The sequence below is a fragment of the Pieris rapae genome, chromosome 14 (assembly GCF_905147795.1).
Source record: "Pieris rapae chromosome 14, ilPieRapa1.1, whole genome shotgun sequence".
Lineage (NCBI taxonomy): Eukaryota > Metazoa > Arthropoda > Insecta > Lepidoptera > Pieridae > Pieris > Pieris rapae.
This window is the reverse complement of record NC_059522.1, coordinates 9,343,659-9,369,922: the sequence shown is the minus strand read 5'-3', so window position 1 is coordinate 9,369,922 and position 26,264 is coordinate 9,343,659. Positions and strand designations below refer to the sequence as shown.

General features: G+C 34.3%; 1 protein-coding gene across 1 annotated transcript; it reads right to left on the bottom strand.

The window, feature by feature from the left end:
- Positions 1 to 212: 212 nt before the first annotated feature.
- On the bottom strand, positions 213 to 19,408 carry LOC110999549 (probable cytochrome P450 49a1). Its single transcript, XM_022268648.2, has 10 exons — positions 19,275 to 19,408; positions 14,831 to 15,006; positions 11,169 to 11,302; positions 5,842 to 5,933; positions 5,075 to 5,185; positions 4,451 to 4,600; positions 3,042 to 3,251; positions 2,320 to 2,467; positions 1,224 to 1,463; positions 213 to 811 (listed from the first exon to the last, which is right to left on the bottom strand). The coding sequence occupies exons 1-10, from the start codon at positions 19,307 to 19,309 to the stop codon at positions 494 to 496; spliced, it is 1,614 nt and encodes a 537-aa protein (XP_022124340.2). The 5' UTR covers positions 19,310 to 19,408; the 3' UTR covers positions 213 to 493.
- Between the last annotated feature and the right edge of the window lie 6,856 nt (positions 19,409 to 26,264).

Genomic DNA, 26,264 nt, shown 5'->3' with positions numbered 1-26,264 from the left:
TGGTTGCTTTTCGGTCTATGTTCTATGCTGTGATTAATCTTAGATCCTTCATCGAGACCACTATGAATTAAACGATTCATGACAACGTCCCGATTAACTTTGTCTAAAGTTTTAGTACCGGTACAGTAATTTAATTAACATAATTTCAGGAAGAATCTCTTTATTTTTTGCTGATTGTTTAATGTATGTAAAGGTTTAAAAAAACACCGATATAATCATGTAATATCATTCTTTTAATAGTAATAAAATACAATTATTTCATATTCATAGTTATGCGCCATTTACCAGGGCTAATACTTAATAATAGGCATCGTAATCTTATTTCACAGCCTACAGTCGTTAAGTAATTGGAAAGTTGCACCGTCCATTAGATATAAAATTATTTATATACCATGAGCATTAAATTGACAACTCTGAGTACGACTGTAAAACTTTGACGTCCCCATATTTGAAGATTCAATCAAATCAACTTTTTCTCTTAACATTTTGTCTTTCACGAAGCGTTTTGGAGCACAAAGTAGTATGGTGGTTGGAGCTTGTTGACCCCGCTGGTCACCAACTTGGGTTGAGGACCGTGCCATTCTAGTCTGTACTTATCCAACATTCTTGTTGCAAGTGGTATCAGCATAGGACTGATGATGCCAGTGGCCGGGCATGACTGTCCAGATGGTAGGGAAGCGAAGGAATGGGCTCTCGAAGCTTGAATTGGAGCCCACCCTTGGCTGATCCACCGATCCGGAATGAAGGATTTCGCCCTGCCCCATTCTTCCTCAGTTTTACTTGAAACACCGTGTGCCAGTACAATGTCCACCTTTAGATAGAGAAATGTAATGAGTCGTTAAAGTTATTAATTCTCACACGAGGTTTGCAATACTTTTATTATCAAAGGATTTACAAAATTTCATTGCTAGAGTTCCTATATTATATATGTGATATCAAAGGTAATAAAAGATCAGAGGCATGCAAAGATGGAAAAAACTTTAGTCCATTGGAGAACTATTAAATACAGTAATAACATAACGTAACCCATGATGTAATCAGTCTATGACCTTCCAAGCCGACCTATTTACCAAATTGCAATGATTACTAACTAGGCAGGCAAAACTGCGTCTGTTTCTTTCCGTTCTGAGCTGAGTCCTATTTACATACACCGCAGTGCCGATAACATCTTAAACATTTTGTTTGATCCAATCACCTAAAAGCTAAACTAAGTTGGAACGTACCCCAGCAGGTATCTCATATCCGTCGATGACCAATTCTTCTTTACTTCTTCTCACAACTCCCCCTGTAACAGGCTTAAGCCGCATCGCCTCTCTGACACAAGCAGTTATATAGGGCAGATCACCGGTCTCTATGCCCGCGTCCTTAGAAGCCTTCGACCAAACAATTTCATCGTGGGCTCTCTGTTGTTGGGCTGGGTGGAGTGAGAGCTGATAGAACATGCTCAGTGCTGTTTGGGCAAGCTGTAAAAATAGAAAATTAATTGGAATGATTTTGAGATTTTCCCACAGAACTGGTTTATTATAACAATTATACATATTGTTGTTCGTGGAACAGTGTGAGTTAAAAGAGGACGTAATGTGAAGGATAAGAAAGGGAATGCTTAGGTGGTTGGGCCATTTAAAACGGATGAATGAGAAGCGGTGGACTTGTAGGATATTCATGGCAGGTGAATGGTGTAATATGCAGAAGGTATTAGAGAAGAGACACGGTAGTAGTACATGAGCATGCATGGTGACTTTCATGATTGTGGATAAAGGTATGTCTGGACCGTAGCAAGTGAAAACTGTGGTCTTCGCGATAAAAGCGTGATGATATAAATATATAAATAAATACATTATCTGTTAATGTCGTAACATAAGTGAGTGATATGTATAGATTATTTCATAGGTATGTAATTTGTAACCTTAAAAATGCTTCAGCAAAAATAGATCTAGATACTCCAGAGACACCTAACTTAATCTAGCCTTGAATATTTCAATTATATATATTATCATTTATAATATTTAAAGTTTTCTTTCTGTATTTTCAAATATTGACCAATCGTTTACTCAATGACCATAATAAACGTGTTCATATAAGTTGCATCCCAAAATAATTTTGATCACTGCATCTTAGAACTTATAATTTAAAATTTAGTATGAATTTGTGCTTTGATGTATTTTTTGTATAGGTAAAACTGTGCTTTATGTTTATATGTGTATTCCGTTTTTGGCTTTTGTGTATAATATAATTGTTTTAATATTGTTTAATGAGTAGCTGTAAGAATACTTTAATAAAATATATATTATACTAATAATACAATTACTTAATACTAACTGGATCAACTCCAGCGAGTAATACGTCAGCAGCTATGGGCAGCATTTTTTCTCCGAGAGGTTTCAGTTTGTCAAAGAGTACTTGCTCGGGTTTTATATCGCCGCTGTCGAGACGCGCTTGGGCTTCCGTTAGAAACTGTTGTGTCAAGCTATAAAAGAAACACAAAATAGAGAAGGCCGATTACACAGTTGTCAATAATATAAATTAACTGATGATATCATGTAGTTGTGTAGTACGGCTAAAAATTGTTCCAATTAATGACTGATTTAAGTAAGGCCCAGATGCTTCCACCATCCTCTCTAAGGGCCTACAGAGGAAGAAGAAGAACTTTGAGATGTATTTTTTTATTATTATTCAATATAAACTTATTTCTACTTCTTCTTGTTCTACGCTCTTGATTTGAGAACTGGCAGTAAATGTAAAATAAGCATTTAAATAGTTTTTTTTTAATGTAAAAACAAAACCAAAAATTTTGAATGGTGATTTTTTTCAAACATTATAAATAAAGTAATAGTAGAAATGTAAAATTATTTATCTACGAAAAAGTTAACATAAATACAATCAATACAAAAAAAACTTAACAAAACATTGCAACAAACAGATAAAAAAATACTTTTACAACTACCTTCAATTTATTAAGCCAATCACATTTAGAAAATCATGTAAAAATTCCTCGCATTATTTATTGCTGATGAATAAGAAATTAGATTAGATATAAATACCTGAAATGACGATCAAAAGTCAAGACAGCATTCTTGAATCGATCAGAATCTGGTTTAAGCGTGCTTTCACTTCTAACCAAGTAATTTTCGTCGGCTATTTCCAAGGAACATCTCACCAGCTGTTCAGCTGGAGTCAGGTCATCCAGATTTCGTTGGGATAAGGAGCATAGGTCTTTGATGTCGTCATCCATTGAAGTCATCTCTGGACGTCTATAAATTAATGGGATTTCATGTAAAAAGTGTGTTTGAGACTGTTTTTGCAAGATGATTATGATGATTTGATGTTTTTAAAATGTGATATATAATTGATTGAGGTTGAATGATCTTATGGAAGGCTCACCTATTTAAGTGATACCGCCCATGGACACTCACTTAGCCAAAAGCCTAGCAAGTTTTTTGCCAGCCTTTTAAAAATTTGTACGTATCGAATTTTAAATTGAAAATGACAAATACATTTCAGCGTCAGTTAATATCGTTATTTGTAGGCTCACGGGCCTAAAAAAGTGTATAATAGTGCATAAATATATGATGTATTTAATAATACGACGATTTAACGGATAGTTAATTAACATAATTTTATTTCAAGTGCAAATTAATTTATCTACCTACGTAAAATATAATTAATACATACGCCGTAATAATACCCAATATAACTTATTATTTCACATAAACATATTTAAATTAATAATTATATGAAGGTATCAAGGTAACTCTGTAAAAACGATAAATTTATAATTAGCCTTTATGATAGCTTTTTGTGTATCAACCGGTTATATCATTCTGATCCTAAAGCTAACATGCTTCGACTTAAAGAACTAGAAACAATTACTCCTTGGTAATCATACCCCAATTATACATGTGCATTAATTCGTCGTAGTTCATTCGATAATTAAATGTAATTATAAAATACTATTCTAAATATATATAAATTGAAATGAGGCATCTTCAAAATGTGTGGACTCATATCTCAAAAACTGATGCTGTAAGTTTTGACATTGTTACTTACGAATATAGCATACGTGAGCCTTAACAAATCATCATTAATTAATATTATCTAATAATACCACAATACCCAGAGAAAACATTTTTAAGTCGATTTTTTAAGGATTGTACGCTGTTTTCTTGAAGTATATGTACATTATTTTTCATAGTTTGATTGTGATGTCTTATGTGTTTGTCACGAAATTTTTCTAAAACCCTTACCATCTTTTTCTTCCCTAAAAGAGTATTTACATAGAAACATTTGTATCATACCAAAGTACTGTCAAAGTTCATACAAATTCAATGCAGAGGTCTAGTATGTTACCGTTAAATTACCAGCCACTTAACTGAAGGTATCATAACATAGTACTCTCTCTCTCTACTCTATCTATATTTAGTTAATAAGCTCTGAAGTTGTTGAACCTTACCTGTAATCTGAAGGAATGTGGAGAGGCCCCTGTAAGCAACCCAGGCGAACGCCAAACATCATTACTCCAATAATCTCCAGCGCCCATCGGTACAGTTCCGTATTTATTTCTTCATTTAGAGCGTTTCCGGCGTGACGTAGCTCGCTGACTCTGTGGTAAAAAATGAAATATTTCACTAAAATTTGGGGTATTTAAACTGACTTTTGGGAGTACAATTTAAGCGATAGCTGTTTAAATATTCATGATTTAGTTAATTAATGTTAAATATGCTAAAGGTAACTTTCCTTTAAATATTTGCCTAATTTTTCAGAAAAAATGCAAAGAATTTGCAGGTTCTGTAAGCCTTGATTCTGACATCTTAATACATCATAATCAATATTTGAAATCCATAGTATATATAGCTATATGTATAGATTTATTATAAACACAAAAATTGTATTTATAATATTCTTAAGCTACATAGTAATAATAAAAGTAATAATGAACAACTAACAAATTTAAAAAGGTTACATTAAGTATAATATATATTATATAAACTAAGAAAATTTTAAACCGACTGAAAAACATTCCAAACTTAAATTAACCGTATTTCTATACGAAATTAAGACTAAATGTAGGCCTGACCTTCGCAAGAAATCTTCGGCAATTGCGTCGAAGGCCTTTTCGTAACTTTTTTGTAGTGTTCCATCTTGTAGTATAATTTGCAGCGCCGACCAAATCGCTTTTACTTCGTCTCTGGAAACATTTTATCGTTTTGTATTACAGTCTTGGGTAGCTGATGTTTATTACTTTGAATGGAACAAGACAGTGTTTTTTTCTTACACAGCCGTTCATTTATTTATTTACTTACAGCCCATGCATGGCCAAACTCAGACTAAAAACGTACTTAAATATATAAATATAAAATAACATAATATACAATTAAGTTATTAATTTAAATTGCCATTGATTAATAAATTTAGCCTATTAGATTAAAAGATTTATTTTAATAATATTTAAGAGGCATAAGAGTTTTAGGCTACGGGATGCTTGGCATAAAAAGGGAAGCACTGGTCAACAGAGTATAGAAGTAGACTAGACCTACAAAATATGTCTTAAAAAATACTTTGAATGATTAAGCAATTATGACGTTTTTCCGCCCCAAAAGATAGAAAATGATTTGACATAGAAATTGGTCAATTTATTCTACCTGTAATAATTTTTCTATTGTCAAATATAATAGTTTCTTTGTAGTGTTAGTACTTTTTAGCTACACTACAAGAGCCAAATCTTGATTGAAATGTATAGGAAAACACTGCGAAGGATGAATCGAAGTTATAATACAATAATTGTGGTAATTTTATTTAGAAAATAAAAATAGTTTTTAATTTTATAATTCCATTGGAGATTACCTATTCATTGGACATTCATCTCTCCTATATCTTTGAACTTCTAGAGGCGATCCGAACCAAACCGGCGGCTCGGTAGCTGTGCTGTTGTATACCTATAAACAAATATTGTTATGTAATCATATATAAACACATGAAAATAAAAATAATTGTTAATAGAATCTTTCTGTATTTACAAGTTTTGAATATGTCAAAATTATTTGTAAATTTGATCTATTTTTGACTACTATTAAATACTAGCATGTCATAACATTAGCTTTTAATTTAGTTTTTCTTACTTTTCACAGGCAGTAGATTCACCTAATGGTAATTGATACCCGATTTAAGATTTATAGAAAATTTTAAAATTTAATTTGTCTGATAGATATTTAAAAATATTTTTGATTAAAACTGAATCTTATAGATTATTAGGTATTTGTATAGCTTCTTTCTACCTTAAAAATCATTTACCACATAGCTTTTTGTAGACATTGAACCGTCTAATTACACCCGTATTTATCACAGCAGACATGTCTGACATCGATGTATATCATGCAGACATTGAAGTGTATTTTTATAAATAAACTATATATAAAGCAGATTGCATAGTAAATATTTCTAGTTGAAATTTCAGAAGGGTCTAATAGGTACATGCTGGGTTCAAATTTAAATGATATGATAAATGTCATCAAATCATGATGATTTCCATTAAGGTGATCACAATACTGGAGTCAATTATTTGAATCTCTTCAACGAAAATTGTAAGTCCCGGAAATAGAGCATCATGGGAATAATGAAGTATAAATCACTCATAACTACCCAATTAGGACGTGACTGGCCTCAGATAAATCGCTTTCATAGACACCGAAATGTAATTTGATACATATATTGTCTATTAGTCAACAAAAATGTACTATCACGGACTTATTATGATAAGGAACATGACTTACCTGTACATACATACAATAAAGAACGCAGTGTTTAGTGTTACTGAAAAAAATATTTGCTTTACTAAAAGCCGTATTTTTTGTTTATTATACGAGTAAATACAAAATATGATTGATCTATAGATCAATTCTATTGAATTCTTTGTCTTATGGCAGCCAAATTGAAATACATTCAATGACAAAAACATGAATATTTTTACATTAACATAAATGGACCACTGTCGAAGTAGATATAAGGAGAAATTGGCTATGTCAAATATTAATCTAGCATTTTATAAGAAAATCCCTTTTGTATAACAATCAATGTTTATAATTATTTACTCAAAACATTCAAAGATCTTCTATATAGATAGATAGATATTTTAGAAAGTTTCAAGCCAATAATATTAGTACTTTCGGAAAAAAATGTATTAATATTGGCTTGAAACTTTTTCAGTAATATCAATTTCATATCGTAATAATATATTTAAATAATGTGATGATGTAGTGACAAAATATTATATGAATTGACTCTAATGACTCATAATGTAATTATAATTCCTATTGTACCATATAAGAAAAATTAGCACGCCATTATGTGTGGCAGAATATGCGAACTTTAGATTTGTACCACCATAACATTTGTGTACCATATTCTTGCAAATAAATTAATATGAGACACGTGAAAAATACATAATGTTTGTATTTAGGCGCTTCTGACGTCATCAACTTTCAAATTTACGAGGTCAAATATACGTGTGAGGTGATTATATAAGAAACAAACAGTTTTTTTATTATTATTATAAGCTTCATTTTTTATGTAAAAATAGGTAAAGTTATTTGTATCTCTAGAGGTGTTAGACATCTCTAAGTATATAATTATGTTTTTTGCCGCCGACAATTTGCTAGAAATTATATTTTTTTTACTCTTTACAATTTGAATAATTTTACAAAGATCTATCTATTTTTAATTGGAATTGTTATGAGTTATCCTTTTAGTAGTTCTAATAGTCTACTACAGTAGGGCTACATACGAAGATTTATGGATAATTCTAAAGTTAATATAAACATATTTAATTCTTATTATTAAACAACACAATAAATGTATTTGTAAGCGTTAATTTACCAAGTATTTTGCAACTTATTTATTCAATGGCATAAGTTGTAGGCTCATATATTAATTTTAAATGTATGTTTGACACCGTTCAAGCATATCTATGCTATTAGAGTAACAATGTGTCGTTTCTGTGCATCTTGAAACACAATAAAATAATTTATCGTGTAGCAAAAGGTTAATTACCTATTTATTTTAAAGAAACATTACACAGATGTTTATTAACTGTGTTTACGGAAGCAGGTCACTTGACTATGGACTTATAAGCTGTACCGTGTCAATGACTTGTGTCAACAAATGTTTTGTGCCAAATTGTTGCCAATGGAAGTAACCATTTTATCAAAATAATTACGACGGCATTTTATTTTAATAATACATAACCTTTTGTTTTTATTATTTATATAAACTTTTTGTACGCGATTTTAGTAAAACTTTTAGCAAATACACTTATACTTCAATCCAAATCATTAAAAAAATTGTGTCTATGGTGATCAGTATCCATCCTACGTATATAGCTAATTATGTATGATCTGCGGGAATCTCATGTAGAAAAGCATGCGATTCCCTGAGTTGATACATTAAGTGCTCCTTTCTCGGTACCGAGGGAGCGGAGTCATAGGAGTGGTGCCGCCCACTCGGATTCATGCGAGCATCCCGTTCATTTTTTAATACCATTGCTATCCCAAGGATCCGAGTATTCGGCACCCAATGTGCTGTATTCCAACTACTCGGATCCGAAAAATGTCTTTTCTAATAAAAATAATAAAATACATACATATTTTCAAACATTCATATTTACTTAATAAAAATTCGCCATAAAAAGTTTTGCTTTCCAGCTATGACTTTGTATCCATTGTTTAAGCATTAGAGATTAAGCGAAGCAAGTGGAAATTAATAATCCATACACAGCATAGAGATTACAATTATATATAAAATAAATAAATAAATACCCATGCCTGCGCTTGATTGGACCCTGCAAATGAAAGTGGCAGCATGGCCGTCGTACAGTTGTAGATGAGGCAAAGAGAGCCGGAAAGATTTTCGGACGGACGCAGAGTCAAGACATTTTAAAACCCAGATAGTGTACGATAAATAATCCTTACTAACACAATTTTTATCGATACATAAAAATCAAAGAATACGGAATATGAAAATATATTAAATTACACGATAATTTTTACGACTAGTCATTACTAACAACACAAATATGACCTTTTCTTGCGTCAATGATAAAGCTATCTTCTAATTGTTATCAATAATTCATTTCTACTATGTTATACATTAACAGTCCACTCAATACTGGAGGTAGTCAGACAACCAATACGAAGTGCAACATTTTACGTAAAATATTATCATATATTTGAGAATCTACTTACTTTTGCTAAATTTGTTAATGTCATGTTTTTGACTTCCTTGTATATCTGGAGGAGTTTCCTAGTATCATTTTGTTTGTGAAACTTTGGATATTGACCAACGCTTCCAGTAATGTAACATGTTAAACAACGAGTATTGCAGTCTGTACGTAGTGTTCATACACAACGGCTGTCGATTTATTGGCGACTTCTTTGATTGCTAAGGGTTTCAGTCAGTACACAGTAAAATGTAAGGTTACGTTACATTTTGTAACGTTGGTTGATACTCCAGTTGTAGAGGTTTTTACACCTATTTCATTTCATAATTATTCATTAATTAATTAAATTTCTGCAGAAACCCTAGATCTTTTAGTCGATACCAACTCCGGGGAAATAAATAGATTATACAAAATTTTCTACAGCTGTGATACTTTTTTTGACATTCAACACCTTTTGTCTTCAGTCACCGTGACCACGCACGCTGTAAAGCATGCGAAACGTCGGATAAATTTAAAATTATGTTTAATTAATTATAAGTTTACAATAATACGTCAATCCGTTAAAAAAGTGTTTTCTTTATATATACCTATTTCAGTCATTTGGAGATTTTACAGCGTACGTATATATAATATACTTTTGAAATTTAATAGTATGCACACGGGCACACCTGATGTTAAGTAATACCGCCGCCCATGAACACTCACCAGGAGGTTGGTTAGTGGTTCGCTCTTTCTTGAAGGACCCTAAGTCGAATAGGTTTGGAAATACTTCAGTGGGCAACTGGTTCAACATAGTTGCGGAACGATAGCTAATCTAATAAAATAGATTTAAGCTAGCTAATATCTCTAATGGAAAGTCCTAAGAAAAGCGGTAAACTTTTATAACGAGATGAAAATTTTATTATTCCAATAAAACATTTTAAAACAGATGACAATCCGCAAATGGATTGCAATTTGTCGCTAAATATCTGAATCTGCTGAGAAGCTGTTTATTTATCGTTAAAGCTTTGATGTTTCATTCATAAAATAGCAAACAAACATTGTTAAGCTTTGAAGCTTTTGTGTTATTTTCATTTGAAATTATGCACAGGTTCCTAAATCAAACATAAGTTGCTCCATGTTTGCGGCAAGTTAATTCAAATGGAATTATTAACAAAATACGAATGCTAACTAAAAATATGATAACATACATTATATGATGTATCTAGAAAAGTCCCAATTTATCAATTAGCCTATTCAAATAGGCAGCTCCATTGTGAGGATTGCATGGATCTGGTAAGCACTGAAACCTAGATATCCTTTCTATAACAAGTTTCTTGAAATTGTAATGTGTTGCTTGAGATCAATAAAAAATTCAAATTCAAACATATTTCGTCGTATCATTTACTCTATTAGCTAGGGCGGGTCCAGCCCAGAAGGGTTTTTAGCCATTCTATCACTTGGGGCTGAGCATGTCCCGATTTATCATTTATATAAAAAAATGTGTGCCTGTACACACGTAAGAAGTGAATCTACTATATGCAACTTTACAGAAATTGGTTGAATAAAGTTAAATTCGAGAATGTCTAAGTTAAATAAGAAAACTAAATATAAATTCTGAAAAACATTAAATATTTTTTGTAAAAACATTAACTAATTTTTACAGAATTACAATTAGAATTTCATTAATTGTAATATAATTATTACTACCATTGTTATCGTTATTATATATTTTTGTTATTAATGGCTTCGAATCTCATCGAATAAACCATGGTAGTGACAAAGAAAACATGGCGCGTAACGCATAAATGTGACGCGTAACCGAAAAATGTGACGCGTAACCGAAACATGTGACGGTATTTTTTTCCAAACGCCGATAAATTATCACTTCAAAAAGTATTTTGTCAATGATTATTACCATATTATATGAAAACAATGATGTATGTGTGCCCTGAAACGGATCCATTGCTGGAAGTCATACCTCTCTCATAAGCTCCGGATCGAAAACGAAGAGCACCGGTCGTTTACGGGAAGCCTTGCCCAACCGAACCAAGCTTCCATATTTTTCCTTCAAGCTGTCCAGCAGACCCAATCCAATGGTGTGATGATAGCATCCTATTAAAATTACATCTATGATTAATATTAAGTTACTTAAAATATTTTGATAAAATTAAATTTGAATTCGTATTTAAATTTCACTTCACATATGATAGGGACATATTTTGTCATTGACATTGTTTAATTATTTTCGAACGAATAATTTGAAAAATTACTACATACAATTGTTTACAGTCCTCTATGGCTATTTTTAGACAGTGAAATGTGCAATAATGCATTGCAACTCAGGAAACAATGTACAAAATGAAATAATTAATTTATATCAATAATAAAAATTAATGGCAATTTACTGGAATAGATTAAAAATACATAATTCTACTTTTCAATTGTTTTTATTGGTACGGTTGATACGGATCAACAGTCCTCCACAGATCTCCAGTCCATTTTACAATTGAAGACATGGTGGAGAAGACATAACTATATGTCATATATCTTTTCTTTTCTCTCACTCTGCTTGACTTGAAGAGATCACTTAGATAAGACCGCCAGTCGCTCTCCTTTTAATGTAATTTTAATTGCACTTTTTTTTATATATTTGCAACGAAGTTAATACAGTAAATATTTAATAAACCAGCACTAAAATACTGTGTATACACGTGTACTTTAGGTTTTCAAATGTTGTTCAGTGTGTAATAACTGTGTGCATTTTAATCAAAATGTAAAAAAAAATGTTATTAATAAATCATAAAAGTAAAAAGTAAATTTCTCTTATCTAATGATATGTCTCAATCGTGAGAATATATTTTGTAAATATATTAATCATGTTATTTGTATATGTCTAATTAATATTAATAGCATATTAGCGCAATATCCCAGTAAACAATGACATCAAAGCTTCGAACTGATAAGACACGTTTATTATTAGCATGTTGTCGAGAATTGGGTCTTTGGATCATATTCCACTAAACAAAATTTCTTAGAGCGCGGCCACACATTAACAAGCAAATATTTCCAACTATAGGGTGCCGGTTAATTACAGGCGTTGCGGTGTGGCAATATATTTTAGACCTGCCTGCCACGTCTCGCAGGACACAAGTCCGGCGCATTTGCGGTGGGACGCCGCGCGGCGTCGCAACAAATCGTATGTAATTTGTATGTAGGATGACGCTGCGGCACCGGTCCGGCGCCGCACCGTGCAGTTACGGCATCGTATGACCGCACTCTAATTTCTGTAGTTGGACGTCTAACTGGAATGTATACACATATCTCCGCACCTAATCACTGCGCTGACTCTGCGACCCAAAAAGTGGCTGGGCCTACGAAATAAGAATCTTCCACCGCTCTCTATCCTGTGCAACCAACTGTTGGCTTTCAGCTGCAGCAGATTCCCCTCAACTCTGTCAAGCCAGTTGGACAGTCCAGTACCTAGGATAACCCACTGGCCTCCAACCACTTTCACTAGATCAAGAATTTTCTTTTGTTTTGTAATAATCTTACTTTATTGCTTTTTATGAATTCAAATGGATTTATGCTTATTCGCGGGCGCTTTGCCATTTATTTCATTTTATAAGTGTTTGATTGTCCTTGTTTCAACATGTGTGATGTTTGAAAGAATAAAATTAAACCATGTCACCGAAACAGTAAAATAAATTCCGTAAGTAAGTCAGCGTATTTAATATGTAATACTATACTATTCGAAACTATACAATATTGTATTGTTAGATATTTCAATATGTCAAAAAGAACGTAATGACTTATCGAATGCAAGCAAGATACCTGCCTACAAGCACTTGGCTCTTAAAAAGAGAGAAGATATTTTTTCCTTTTCTTGTCGTCCGTTCTACGCTCTGATTTAATTTAATAAAATATAAATTTATAGTATTTTTTTAATAAATGATTTTTAATTTCACAAATTTTACCTCCTGCCTCTGGAAACCTATTTTAACTTCACGAAAAGTTATTAGTTACATCAAATAACATTGACTTAAAATAAAATTTTTAGATATAACATTGACATGCTTGTATTAGCAATTCACAACTTGACACCATTTTGAAAGCACGCGGCCATAGCATGATTTCCCGCCAATTTTGATAGTGTTCACAGTTGTCGAATAATAAAGGTTATCTATGGTTTTATAACCTATATTTTATACCGCTGAGTCCGAGCTAACATCAATTTAGTGTTCTGTGCCAAACGTAAACTGCACCAAAAAGCATTTGAATTAAATTATTATTAAAGACAACTCAAGTAATAGATTATAGATGCCATTATAATAAATTCGAATATTCTAAAGTTAGTTTAAACCAGAAAGACTTGATAATATGAAAATTTCAAGAACACAAAAATTATGTTTTTATTTCGATGTTAAAGTGCACGGATTATATAATATCAATACTATGTTAATAATAATATAATAATAATCATGATGATTACATATAATTTATACTGCAAGCGATAAAAATCTAATTTGAAATTCAAATTGATGCGTCATTTATTAGCAAGTCTCGGCACCCAACTTGAATGTAAACAATGCGTCGAAATAACTACCGTTCTTATTGTTTACAATTTCGTATACGACTTATTTATTAGTATATCTCTCAATCCAAAATGCATGTAATATTAAATATAAAAAAATACTTTTTGTATAAATATGCCTTACAAAGAGAATTAAGTTTAAATATATATTCTTTTATTTATTAAAGGCATATGCGGCCAAGTCAAACCAATTTTTGACAGTCGTTTTCATACTCTGTGTTTTTTCACTAGAAATTTCAGCGCACACAAAGGCTTTGGGATCAGATTCTTACGAAGAACTGCTCAGAAATGGATACATTTAAAATAAATATTTCAATGTACCCCACTTTAAAACTTATTGTTTAACACAAGCAAATAACTCACATCCTTGCATTGAATAGGATAATAAGGATGTAGGTACATTCCTATTTAAACCATAAGGAAAAAGAACCCATCTATTCGATTAGCTTGCAGTTCAGTGTCTATTGCCTTCTGCTTTGATAATTCATAGACTTATAATTTAATTACAAAGTATAACAACTCGATGCTCCGCACATATGCTTACTTGACTACATTATATCTGATAATTCTATGTAACTTATGTGTCCACCAATCTTCTTACGCCGAGTATGCACTATTTGTCACCGAGGAACTACTTTGGGCTACACATAATATTAATGCAATATTTTAACAGCATATTTTTAGTACATCCCACGAATAATGCTTTAACAAATATTTTTAGTTACGAATTGCGGTGATGAAATTAGAGTATATATAATATAATAGAAATATATAATACTAAATTGGTTCGGAAATATTCAGTGGGCAGCTGGTTCCACAAGGTGGTGTACGATATAAACTGCCTTAAAAAACTCTCAGTGGTGGAACGACGGATGTCGAGTGGAAACGAACGGTAACAGTAAATCTCTTGTTTAAGGTGCTTTTTTACCTACTGTTTTTACTTATTTTATTAGCATATTTTCCATTTTATTATTTATTAGGCAGTGCTTACCTAAAAATTTTCAGATACAGAAGTCTCTATGAGGCGCACGCCAACAATATTTGCTCACCTATTCTTGGTAATACGTGCTCATGATGCTTCATCATAGGAAGAGCGATTGGTCCAGGGATGTCCGCGAAGCGTTTATATGTTTTTGCAACTGCAGGCGCCACAGCATTGTGCCGCTGGGGTGAAGTCGACGTCCTTCCTGATGATGAAGTGGATACACGACGAGGTCGGGAAATCCTATGAAATGTATTACAATATTTATCATATATAATATTATATTTACGGAAAGTTTTACTAAGCTATCTCTTCTAAAATAATAATAAACGTTAATGTAAAAAAAAATACTAGTAATAGTTGCTTATAGTAAAGCATTATAAAATCCAGCAAAAAATCGGTAAAAGTATGAAATAAGCACTTAGCGATGCTTTTTTTTAACTTGATCAGCCCACTATCCATAACTTAGGTAAAAAGGATTAAGTTAAATTATCTAGTTGATAAAAGTGCCTGGGATTTGTGTTAGGCTGGCTACTTCTAATAATTTTGCAATACATATATGTTTTAAAATAAGTGCTGTCATTTTGTATGAAGATGTGCTATTTTAAAATAGTTAAAAGAGTTACGCCGGCTTTTTCTCTCGGCTTTTTTTTTTGCTTTTTCTCTGTCTTCTGCCGATAAGTAGAGATGTCTATGGATTCCAATTTAATGACGTGGAATAGGTTATACCTGTATCTTTTATTCCATAATAAACATTTATTATTTTATTGGTATTTTAGGAAAGACATGTAAATCTCCCATCTGTTGCTGTGTGTGTAGTTTTAAGAATATTATATGAATTAGAAAATAAATCTCTTTTCAATAAAAATTTAATCTTGATTTGGTCTGTACTCATTGCGGTATCGCTCATGCGCGCACCACGTGCACGAGATGTCTTCATAAAGCTGATTAGTTTACGTGAGTGGTTTTTATAAGTTATTATTTATAAACTGGCTTATATAAATATTTAATTAAGGACTTAAATATCGCATTACTCCGTGCAATATACGCGTGACCAACTAGATAGAGCAGCTTTAAAAGTTAGTGACTTTAGTTTATTGTTCCTATATCTGAAGCCCGTATCAACTGTTATTTGGACCCTCAGAAAGGCATGGAATAGACACATACTTATGTGTGTCATGGTTGAATTTACTTCCGTAAAGAGGTACGATTTCTGTGCGGAATAATAATAATTTTTCTATAAATAGAACGCTCTCTCCGCCTCTACACCTGCCTATTGACATATTTTTTGTAATTATTTAAAAAGAAACATTCATAATTTAAAACAGTATTATTGATATCTTGTCAACACTTTGACAGCCACATAACCACATATTAAAACTATACGTTAAATGGTAAATAAAGCATATCATTTCCAAGTAACGATATACAATGTTTTATTTGCGCATAATAAACTGTAATCCATTGTAATAAGAATTAAACTTCATTGTTTTAATTGCGAAGTACTAAAAAGTAAAGACGCAAATGCAGTTGCCAAAGGTTTTGGCCAAGAGCTTAAGACTTATATAGAGCCAAATATTTATCTCAGTAATATAATATAATGTAGAAAAAGTATTAATCTAATTGACAAAATAATTTAAATTGTCAATTTTCATAAACACTTATTTCTTTATTAAAGTAGTGCAATTAAAACACTTTCATAGAACTGCGCATTTTTTGGGCTTTTGCTACCATAGACAGTATTTATATTATAAGTTAATTCGGAGTAACACTAGTAGTTTCCATTCTCGTAAACGTCCTTTAAAATTTCTTCTTTTAATAGTCAATTATGTTACCAAGAAAAACTTGTAAAGAACATTTATACAAGTAAACCAAACAATATAAATGAAATTCTTATGATAATTGATACTCAGTAGATAATTAAGTGCGTCGCTAATTTAAGATATACGTTGGCGGCTGATAGATATCACCGGTGACCCCAGTGCTGGTGCTCTCCTTGCTCATACAATAAGTATCTCAATACAGTGTGGAAACGTGACAGAAAAAACATAACATTTGTTTAAATTTTCTATTAATTATTATTATTACTATGTAGGTTAAGAATATTGTAAGCTGTACCACTATAAAATAATATTATCCATATAATATTATTTTATTACCATTAATATACAAGTAGATAATTAGCTCTTTGGCTATGATATGGAATTCAATACACAATTCAAGTTCAAGGGCAAGAAAAACAACGGTCTGCAATTACCCATTGGACCGGTTCGATGTAATCTTTTGCGTCTTAATATGCTTAGAAGCTAGTATATAAACTAGTTCTATGACTAGTACTGAACTAGTAGAACAGTGTTTTTCTAGTAACTTCAGCGTGCGACCCTCATCCCTGAGGTCGAAGGTTCGATTCCCAGTTGTGCACCAATGGTCTTTCTATACACGCAATTAACATTCACACGAATGGTGAAGGAAAAAATCGTGACGAAACCGGCTTGCTTAGACCCAAAAAGTCGACGGTGTGTCACATCCTTTCTTATTAGAAATAATCACCGAACAGGTACAGAACTCTGAGGTCCAGATATAAAAAAGTGCGAATTGATACATGGTACATATTAATTATTAACACTGCCACAGGAAAAAAAATAAAAATTGTTTTTGTTTTCTATTTATCCGTTTTTATTATTATGTTATTTATATGTTAACAATATTGTAAATTATTCGCACATAGACAGAAAGTCCATTGCTGCACAGCCGGGAATCGAACCTAAGATCCCAGTGATAATCGCTCGTTTAACCCGCTAAACCAACCCTGCTATTATAATTCATTACTTTTATGAATACATTTTGCTTTCGTCTGTTTTAAGCAAGATTCTTTGGTACTCCAATATGAAACGTAATATAACTTAATTAAAATAAAACTTAGTATACATTGAAACCTTCGGATTCACGGTATCTGTTGGCGAACACTGTACAAGCCGCTTTGCAGTAGTAGTAGTTATCACGTTTATAGAGACAGATTTATGAGGATACTAAATGAATGTTCTAGTGAAGCTTTATCTAACGCGAAATAAACTAAAAGTGAAAGTGACTTAATAAGCAACACCTATTAGAAAGTATATCAAGATAACTTTCAAATAAACAAAAAAATTGCAAATGCAGGCTGCAGTTTGTTGAACCGTACATTGACCCCATATATAATAAATGTGTATACAGTGTTTTGTACACTAATAAACAATCAATATTTATTCATAAAAACCTTCTTTTAAGGTTGTGCGCAGTTCTATAATCAAGTGTTTTAAACGCACTACTAAATAACTAATAATAAAGAAATACGTTTTTATGAAAATATACAATTGAAATTAAGTAGTCATTTATATTTTTGTTCTAAAATTTGATTGAGACGTTATGAATTATGATCAGTATTTAATGGTTCTTAGATTTTTTATATTAAACATCACCTTGGCGTAATATACTTAGTTGGTTATAAATAGATGTCTTGTGATGTATTGTGTATTGTAGCACAGTAGCAGGTCTATGTAGATTAAGAAAATTGTAAATAGGTACTGTATATTTGATTGTTTTGATTACAAATAAAATGTATAATCTCCATAAATAAGACTTCTTGCCGTTATTAAAAATACACACATTTTAAAGTTGAAATTGTTGTCATCATAATTAATTCAATATGTATTTATAATTATTTTTAAAACCAACACATTTACAGTTACTTAACACTTAGTTTATAATGGTTCTAATAAAAATTGCTAAATATAAACTTAAAATTAATTTAAAAAGTTTGGTCCCTGTCCGTGCATCTTTAATGCTGGCATTTCGTCAAAACTTGCGTCATCTTGAAATTTCCAAGTAATATTAATTTTTTAATAAACTGTTTTAGCGTCACATTACAAAATTAAAATGTCAAAATCTATTTAAATATACACATATTATATGTTCATCAATAACTTTTAAGAGTTTAAAGTTTTTGACATGATAATTCAATTAATATGTATTGTTAATGATATTTATTTCCAATACATATATAATTTAAAGTTAGGCTTTTTTGCTCGCTGTATTGCGATACTTATTCGTTGAGCGAAGCAATCTACATATTAATAGATGTGTCGATACATCTCCATAAAATAAAATAAAAATGTTATTCTGTACTACCCACATTCGTCAAATTTGTATTATTATCACTACTATCGACAATTCCTCATTATGTATATTTTTTAGACACACTTTGTTTTTATAACAAAATAGAACTGGTGATAACGTGTTTTAAACCTCACTTCACCTTAAGTTTATAACCGACTAGATACAATAAGAAGAAAAATACTAGCATTTTGAATTTTTCGTACCGTTTATTGTAATATATTAGTCCGAGTCCTGCTTTGAACACTCTCCATGGCAACATGATAAATAAATAAATTGTACGACGAAAAATATAGTACAGAACTATGTCTAAAAAAGGGTCCCATATCCAGGCGATTAATTACTTTTTGAATACTCACATGCATTGTCGCATAAATATTGTCGGCTTTGCCATCCTTCAATCATTAATACACTGCACAATAATATAAAATATAGTAACGGTGAAACGAGTGCCTGACCCGACGAGTTCACGTGCTATGCCGGTTATGCGTGCGAGTGGCGTTCGCTGATTCGACTTAAATTGATAGTGTTGGTCAGGGATATCGATGTTTTTGAAAACAACTCACCGCCACTATTTTTAATCGACAAAAACTTGGCTACTAAAAATAGTGCCGGATAGTTTATTACCAGTTCTTCTCTTCCGTTCTACAACCTTGATTTGAGAACTGGCCGGTGTATTTCTTTTTTGAAGTTCATAAGTGTACATTGTGTTATATGAATAAATGATTTTTGAAAATCAACCTATGATATTATTAATACTTCTTGTCCTAAGAATATCCATAGTGCTAAATCACCTGCATCATGAGCACATCCTACATACACACCCTCACTTTTACACAATACACGACGAATTAGGTATTACTTAGTTAAATGCATTGATTATTTTATTATTTATTCTACCTTTAGCTACCGTAGTAAAAACCTTTTTTAAATTTTTTTTAAATATACTTAATGTATGAAGGAATTAGACTACGTATAATTTTAATTCTTACAATCAGTTCAAATTCGGTGATCCCTATAATATCGATATAAATATTGTGCACACATCACTATTCGTACTTTGGACTGTGGCGTTGTTTACGTTTTTTGATTCAATAAATGACCAAGGTCCTTAAAGTATGTAACGGGTTTCGCAATTGTCGCAAGCAATTTGTTTATACACTTCTGGTTTTTGAATATAATATGTGCAGTGCTTCTGGAATGTCTGCACCCACACTCTAACAGCTTTTTCCTGTTCTCAGACCTCAAGAGAATACTCGCTGGACAGAAATTTTGCACTGATGTAGAGGTAATCGCCGAAATTTAAGCCAATTTTGTTATGACAAATCGTACTATAAACATGATATGGAAATGTGTGACCGCTTTAATCGTTTTAAGGCGTTTTATTGAATAATGAAATCAAATTCTATAAAAAAAATTTTAATACGAACTTTTCAGCTCATACATATAAACAATAGCTTTATCAAGGTCATTGCTGCTAGACCGCATGGCTAATACCAAGATCAGGTTAAAAGATATATATACCCTATATTTAAGAACATTTACTTCCCATTTTTGCCAGAAATTATTTAATAAATACAATAAAAGGGCAATGCTTGCTTGCTAAGCGTATTGTATTACTATTAAAAATGTATCACTGAATAATATGTTGCTGAGCGCAAAACTCGTAGACGGCTGTCCTTAAACTCTGAGATTTTTGTGCGAGTTTTTTTTTTTTTTTTTTTTTTTTTTAGAACAGGGGGCAAACGGGCAGGAGGCTCACCTGATGTTAAGTGATACCGCCGCCCATGGACACCCTCAATGCCAGAGGGCTCGCGAGTGCGTTGCCGGCCTTTTAAGAATTGGTACGCTCTTTTCTTGAAGGACCCTAAGTCGAATTGGTTCGGAAATACTTCAGTTGGCAGCTGGTTCCACAGAGTGGTGGTGCGCGGCAAAAACTGCCTGGAAAAACGCGCAGTTGTGGAACGGCGGACGTCGAGGTGATACGGGTGGAATTTCGTATTCTGCCTCGACGTCCGATGATGAAACTCAGCTGCAGGTATTAATCCGAACAACTCCTCTGAACACTCTCCATGGTAAATGCGGTAGAAGATGCAGAGAGACCCCACATCTCTACGCAACGCCAAAGGATCAAGCCGCTTGGAGAGATTTTGGTCGTCAACGATTCGAACCGCTCTTCGTTGAATACGGTCAAGTGGAAGAAGCTGGTACTGGGGAGCACCCGCCCAAAGGTGGGAACAGTACTCCATGTGGGGCCGAATTTGCGCTTTATATAGTTGCAAGCGGTGGCCCGGAGTGAAGTACCGTCTCGCCCTGCTGAGCACACCGAGCTTTTTGGAGGCTAATTTTGCCTTTCCCTCCAAGTGACCGCGAAACTGAACGTCGTTCGATATGTCAACGCCAAGTATTCCAATGCTGGCTGTGGCTTTAAGGAGAGTGTTTTCGAAAAGAGGAGTAGCGACAAAGGGTGTTTTTTTAGCGGAAAACGCGCAAACTTGTGTCTTTTTGGGGTTAAATTGGACTAGGTTTAGTCTGCCCCAGTCAGAGACTCCACGTAGTAGGGTTTCTACTTCAGACACAAGTTTGTTCCGGTACTCATCGACATCTGCCCGAGAAATACTTGCCCGGCCAGTGTAAAGAGTGTCCCCAGTGCTGTCATCCGCATAGCAGTGAATGTTGCTAAGTTGCAACATATCGTTGATACGCAGAAGAAACAGGGTCGGGGATAAAACACAGCCTTGTGGGACCCCAGCGTTCACGGGTTTAAGGTCGGAACATGCTCCGTCGATGACGACCTTGATGCTCCGATCGGCCAGAAAGCTGGAGATCCAATCGCATAATTTCTCGGGAAGCCCATAGGCTGGAAGCTTCGAGAGCAGTGCTCTGTGCCACACCCGATCGAAGGCTTTCGCTATGTCCAAACTAACCGCTAGAGCCTCCCCCTTGGACTCAATTGCCTCCGCCCATCTATGCGTAAGGTATACAAGAAGGTCACCAGCCGAACGACCACGACGAAAGCCGTACTGAGAGTCACTTATCAGCTGGTGGCCCTCCAGATACTCCAGGAGCTGGCAATTTATAATGGATTCCATTATTTTGGAGAACAAGGAGGTTATCGCTATTGGGCGATAGTTGGACGGATCGGAGCGATCGCCTTTTTTAGGGATCGGATGTATCGATGCGATCTTCCAGCACTCCGGGACAGTGCCAAGCGAGTACAGGTACCGGAAAAGGCGCGTTAAGACCGGAGCCAACTCAGGAGCACAAGTACGCAGCACAATTGGAGGAATACCATCCGGCCCGCTCGACTTATGTATGTCCAAGGAAGATAATGCTTTACGGACAGCACGTTGCCGGAATGTAACTTCCGGCATCGAAGAATCACACCGTGAAATGCTCGGTGGTGATCTCCCTCGGTCATCCAAAGTCGAGTTGGACGCGAAGAGACAGCCTAAAAGGTCGGCCTTCTCCTTCGCAGTGTGGGCCAGCGAGTCATCCTCCCTGTGCAATGGTGGAATGGAGGGCTGACAAAAATTCCCTTGGACAGCTTTGGCTAGAGACCAGAAGGCTCGAGTCCCCGAAGGGAGTTGGGCCAATCTCTCGCCAAATCTGGCAATGTGCTCTGACTTTGCTTTAGTGGTTTCCCGTTTGAAGGACCTGGAGGCTGAGTTATATGCTTTTTTGAGTTCGCTGGTATTAGCATCACGAGATTTCGCCGCTTCTGCCCATGCCTTAAAGCATTCTCACTTTCGACGCGAGGCTGTCTTGCAAGAACGCTTAAACCAGGGCTGAGACTTGCCACCGATCGGCACCGCAGAAAAAGGAATAAAGAGTTCCATTCCCTGCAGAACCACTTCGGCGACAGAGGCAGCGACGGAATCTGGAGCTTCAGACGAAAAGCAAATAGGCCCCCAAGGGTAGGACGCAAAAAAAGACCGCATCCCGTCCCAATCTGCTGACCTGTAGTGCCAAATACGGCGAAAACCCAAAAAGCGCGACCGCGAAGGGCGCGTAGATGGCACAGTACTCCGGACCACACAATGATCCGATGAACCCAATGGCGGGTCAACGGAGACTTGATAGTTCTCCGGATGCGAAGTCAGCAGAAGGTCCAACAAAGAGGGTTTATGACCGTCCACATCTGGTATTCGCGTAATCGCAGGGACCATTTGTGTCAGGTCGTAGGCTAAAGCAAAGTCGTGAAAGGATCTTCCCGCGTGATCGGTGGTTTCAGAGCCGAGCCAATCGGCATGGTGGGCATTAAAATCGCCAAGTATCACGATTTCGGCGGTAGGAACCCTTTCAAGCAGGGAATCTGTAGCCATTTGGATGTGCTCGATGAGTCGGTCAGTTTCGTCATTTCCGCTATGGGACCTATACAGGCACGCATAGAATCGCGGATGGTCATCGCAGTCTATGCGGAGCCAGAGGTTAGATAGGTCCCTTCCTTCAAGCGTCCCGAGGCGACGAGAACAGATATCCTCTCTGACGTACACGCAAACTCCCGCCCGCGGCACAAATGAATGTTCCAATTTGTACCCCGGGTAGGAGAGGTAAGAAGTATCAGCCGGGGAGGATATCTGAGTCTCAGTGAGGAAGAATAAGGCCGGCTTCGCAGATTCAAGGTGAAAGTGAACCGCGCTTAGGTTTGAGTTGAGCCCCCTAACATTGGTGAAGTCCACTGTGAGCGTGGAAGGGGTTGCCTTCGGCGAATTCTTCCGTTTGCCCCGAGATCGAAACCTGAAACTAGAACTGGATGTTTTGTTTAGAGCGCAGTTTTTGCCCACCCCAGAATACGAAGGGCAGCCTGTGCATCCACCACCGGATACTGATTGTTCCGATGATGGACGCCCAGAGGGGGATTCTCCACGTGTGGTACCCCCCTGGGGTAATCTTTCTTTAAACTGCACCGTCATACTCTGGGGAAGGGGGGGGGTTATGGGCGAGTGAAAGATTATGGAAAAATTTAGTTCTTAATATTATTCCAGAAAAGTGAACAACATCTATGGGGTAGCAAAATGTTCGACATCTTGATATCCTAATAAAAAGGTAGGCTAAGTACTTATTAAAATATACTATTACAGAGGGTGTTTGATACAGATTTTATATTTTATTCTCAGTTAAGATCTATCGAAGTTCAGTCTAGACTTTGTTTTTTCCCTCCAACGTCGATTTTGTTCCCTATAGAGTAGGGAGAAGAGAGACTCTTAGGCCGTAGGGTTCAAATGCGCATGCGTCAATTAAGATTTAAGTTGGCTGATAGATACTACCGGTGACCCCAGAGCTGGACCTCTACTATGCTTCGTAATACAGCTAGGAAATGCTGCCAGCGTTAAATTTATTAACTTTGTTTGTTGACATTTTAACAATTTAAATAAAATCAAGAAATAAAATAAATAATAAAAGCCTTAACTACTTTGAAAACCATTAAATCTGATGATTAAATTTGCTCGATCTTATTCTTTGTTTAAATTCGGGGTCAACGAAGCTAACGTGCGCCGGCGCATGCAACGTCTGGCGCGTACGTGTGTACACACACGTCAATAAATTGCTAAATACTTTTGAATATATTATTTTTTACTTTAATCTAATCAATAATGTTGCAATAACATAAGGTTTCGTACTAGTTTAATAAAACTGATATGTGTTGTATATAATAATAATTTTGCTCGAATTGCACCTTTTTTAAAAATTTTAATCCATCTGCAATCAGCCTCATGGCTTTTATCAGATCAATCAAGAATTGCAACGTGACGTCATACATGTAATGAATCTTCTTAAGACACTGATATTTTTAAGAAATTCTAGAATCTACTGTGCACAGTGGACTAGAAACAAATATCCCTTTTACACGGCTCACGTGTGTGCTTTATTATTCTTAACAGATTGTGTCGAATTTCCAATGAAACTGTGGCGAAATCGATGGACATTTTCAGCATCTCCATATAGACGAGGTCGTATTAGAAACTTTGCTGTGTTATTTTTTGCAGTTATTTATTTCTAAATATTTATGTATGTGCTTGGCTTGGCGAATTGTTCAAAAAAGAGTCCCTTCGTTAGTTGTGTTATATTGAGTGCTACTGTTGACGATGTTGCATGGATCTCTGCGCCTTCTTAAGTTTTTATGTTGAAATCACAATTAAATATCAAAATACGTTTATTCAGTTTAAATGTGTCTTAGGGCTTATGAATGTCAATGAAATGTGAAGCAGGCGTTGATTGGAACTCGCAAGGAAAGCGGAAACGTGACGGTTAAAGTTGCAGATGGGGCAAGGATATCTGGAAAGACTTGGAGCCAGGCGAAATGCGAAGCTGAAAACCAAACGGGATGGAGACTTTGGAGGATTCCCCATCCAGGGATTGTAGGATGTTAAGTCAAAAGTATATTTTATTTTCTTGTACTCTCTTTACAAAGGTTTTAAAAAGTGTCTATATAGTCCTGTAACAACATCACGAGGATACAAAATTACAAACTATAAAGCATTTCTAACTAAAATGTCTTGTTTGCGCCAGTTGAATATCACGTAACTTTTCAATACGAAGACTATGAATATGAATTATTTCGATTTCAAAAGGTCACTTGATCGAGCCTTTATTAATGAAACATATGGAAGTAGTATTGGCCTTTAACTTCACACAAATATTGAATAAGAAAGCTGTTGTTTAGTACAAGCTTAAAGTTAAAAGTTTGTAGGCTGTTTTCTTAAGATAACCAATGTGTAAGCAAAATGTAAATTAATTTGTTCCAGCGAGTAAGCTCTTGAGGGTTTGAGATAAGCAAAATTTAATTTGTAATTATGTTATAAAATATTGCAATTTATAATCTATGCCCAAGCCTTTAATTAGTTATCACACCATAATTTATTTAATTAGAGTTTATAACTATTATAAATTACACAAAATGAAATATTTTCAAGTGATATATTTTATTCTACTCTTTAGGTCCAATGGATGCAAACTAGATTTAAGAATAGTCATGTATTCTGGTAGTTAGAAACGTGGTATTCAAAATCATTTTTTGAAGTGAAATCTTTATCTGCATGAGGGTAATTTTTTTACGAATATGTGCAGCATTTTTGTCGAAGAAAAGGGAGAGAGTGATTGAGACCGAATGAGAGAGACTGAGGAAGTGCGAACGTAGCATGAAGCGACACGCTATTCGTTGATATAGTTACATTTACGTTTAGTAATTACATTATAGATTTTTAGATGGCAATTCTGTCGCATAACGTCTTGTATAGTAAACGGATTTTTTTGTTATTTATATTATCATTAGCACATAAACAGTGTAAATATAGATATACAAATACAAGAAGTGATTATATAATGCTACATGATCATCTATTGGG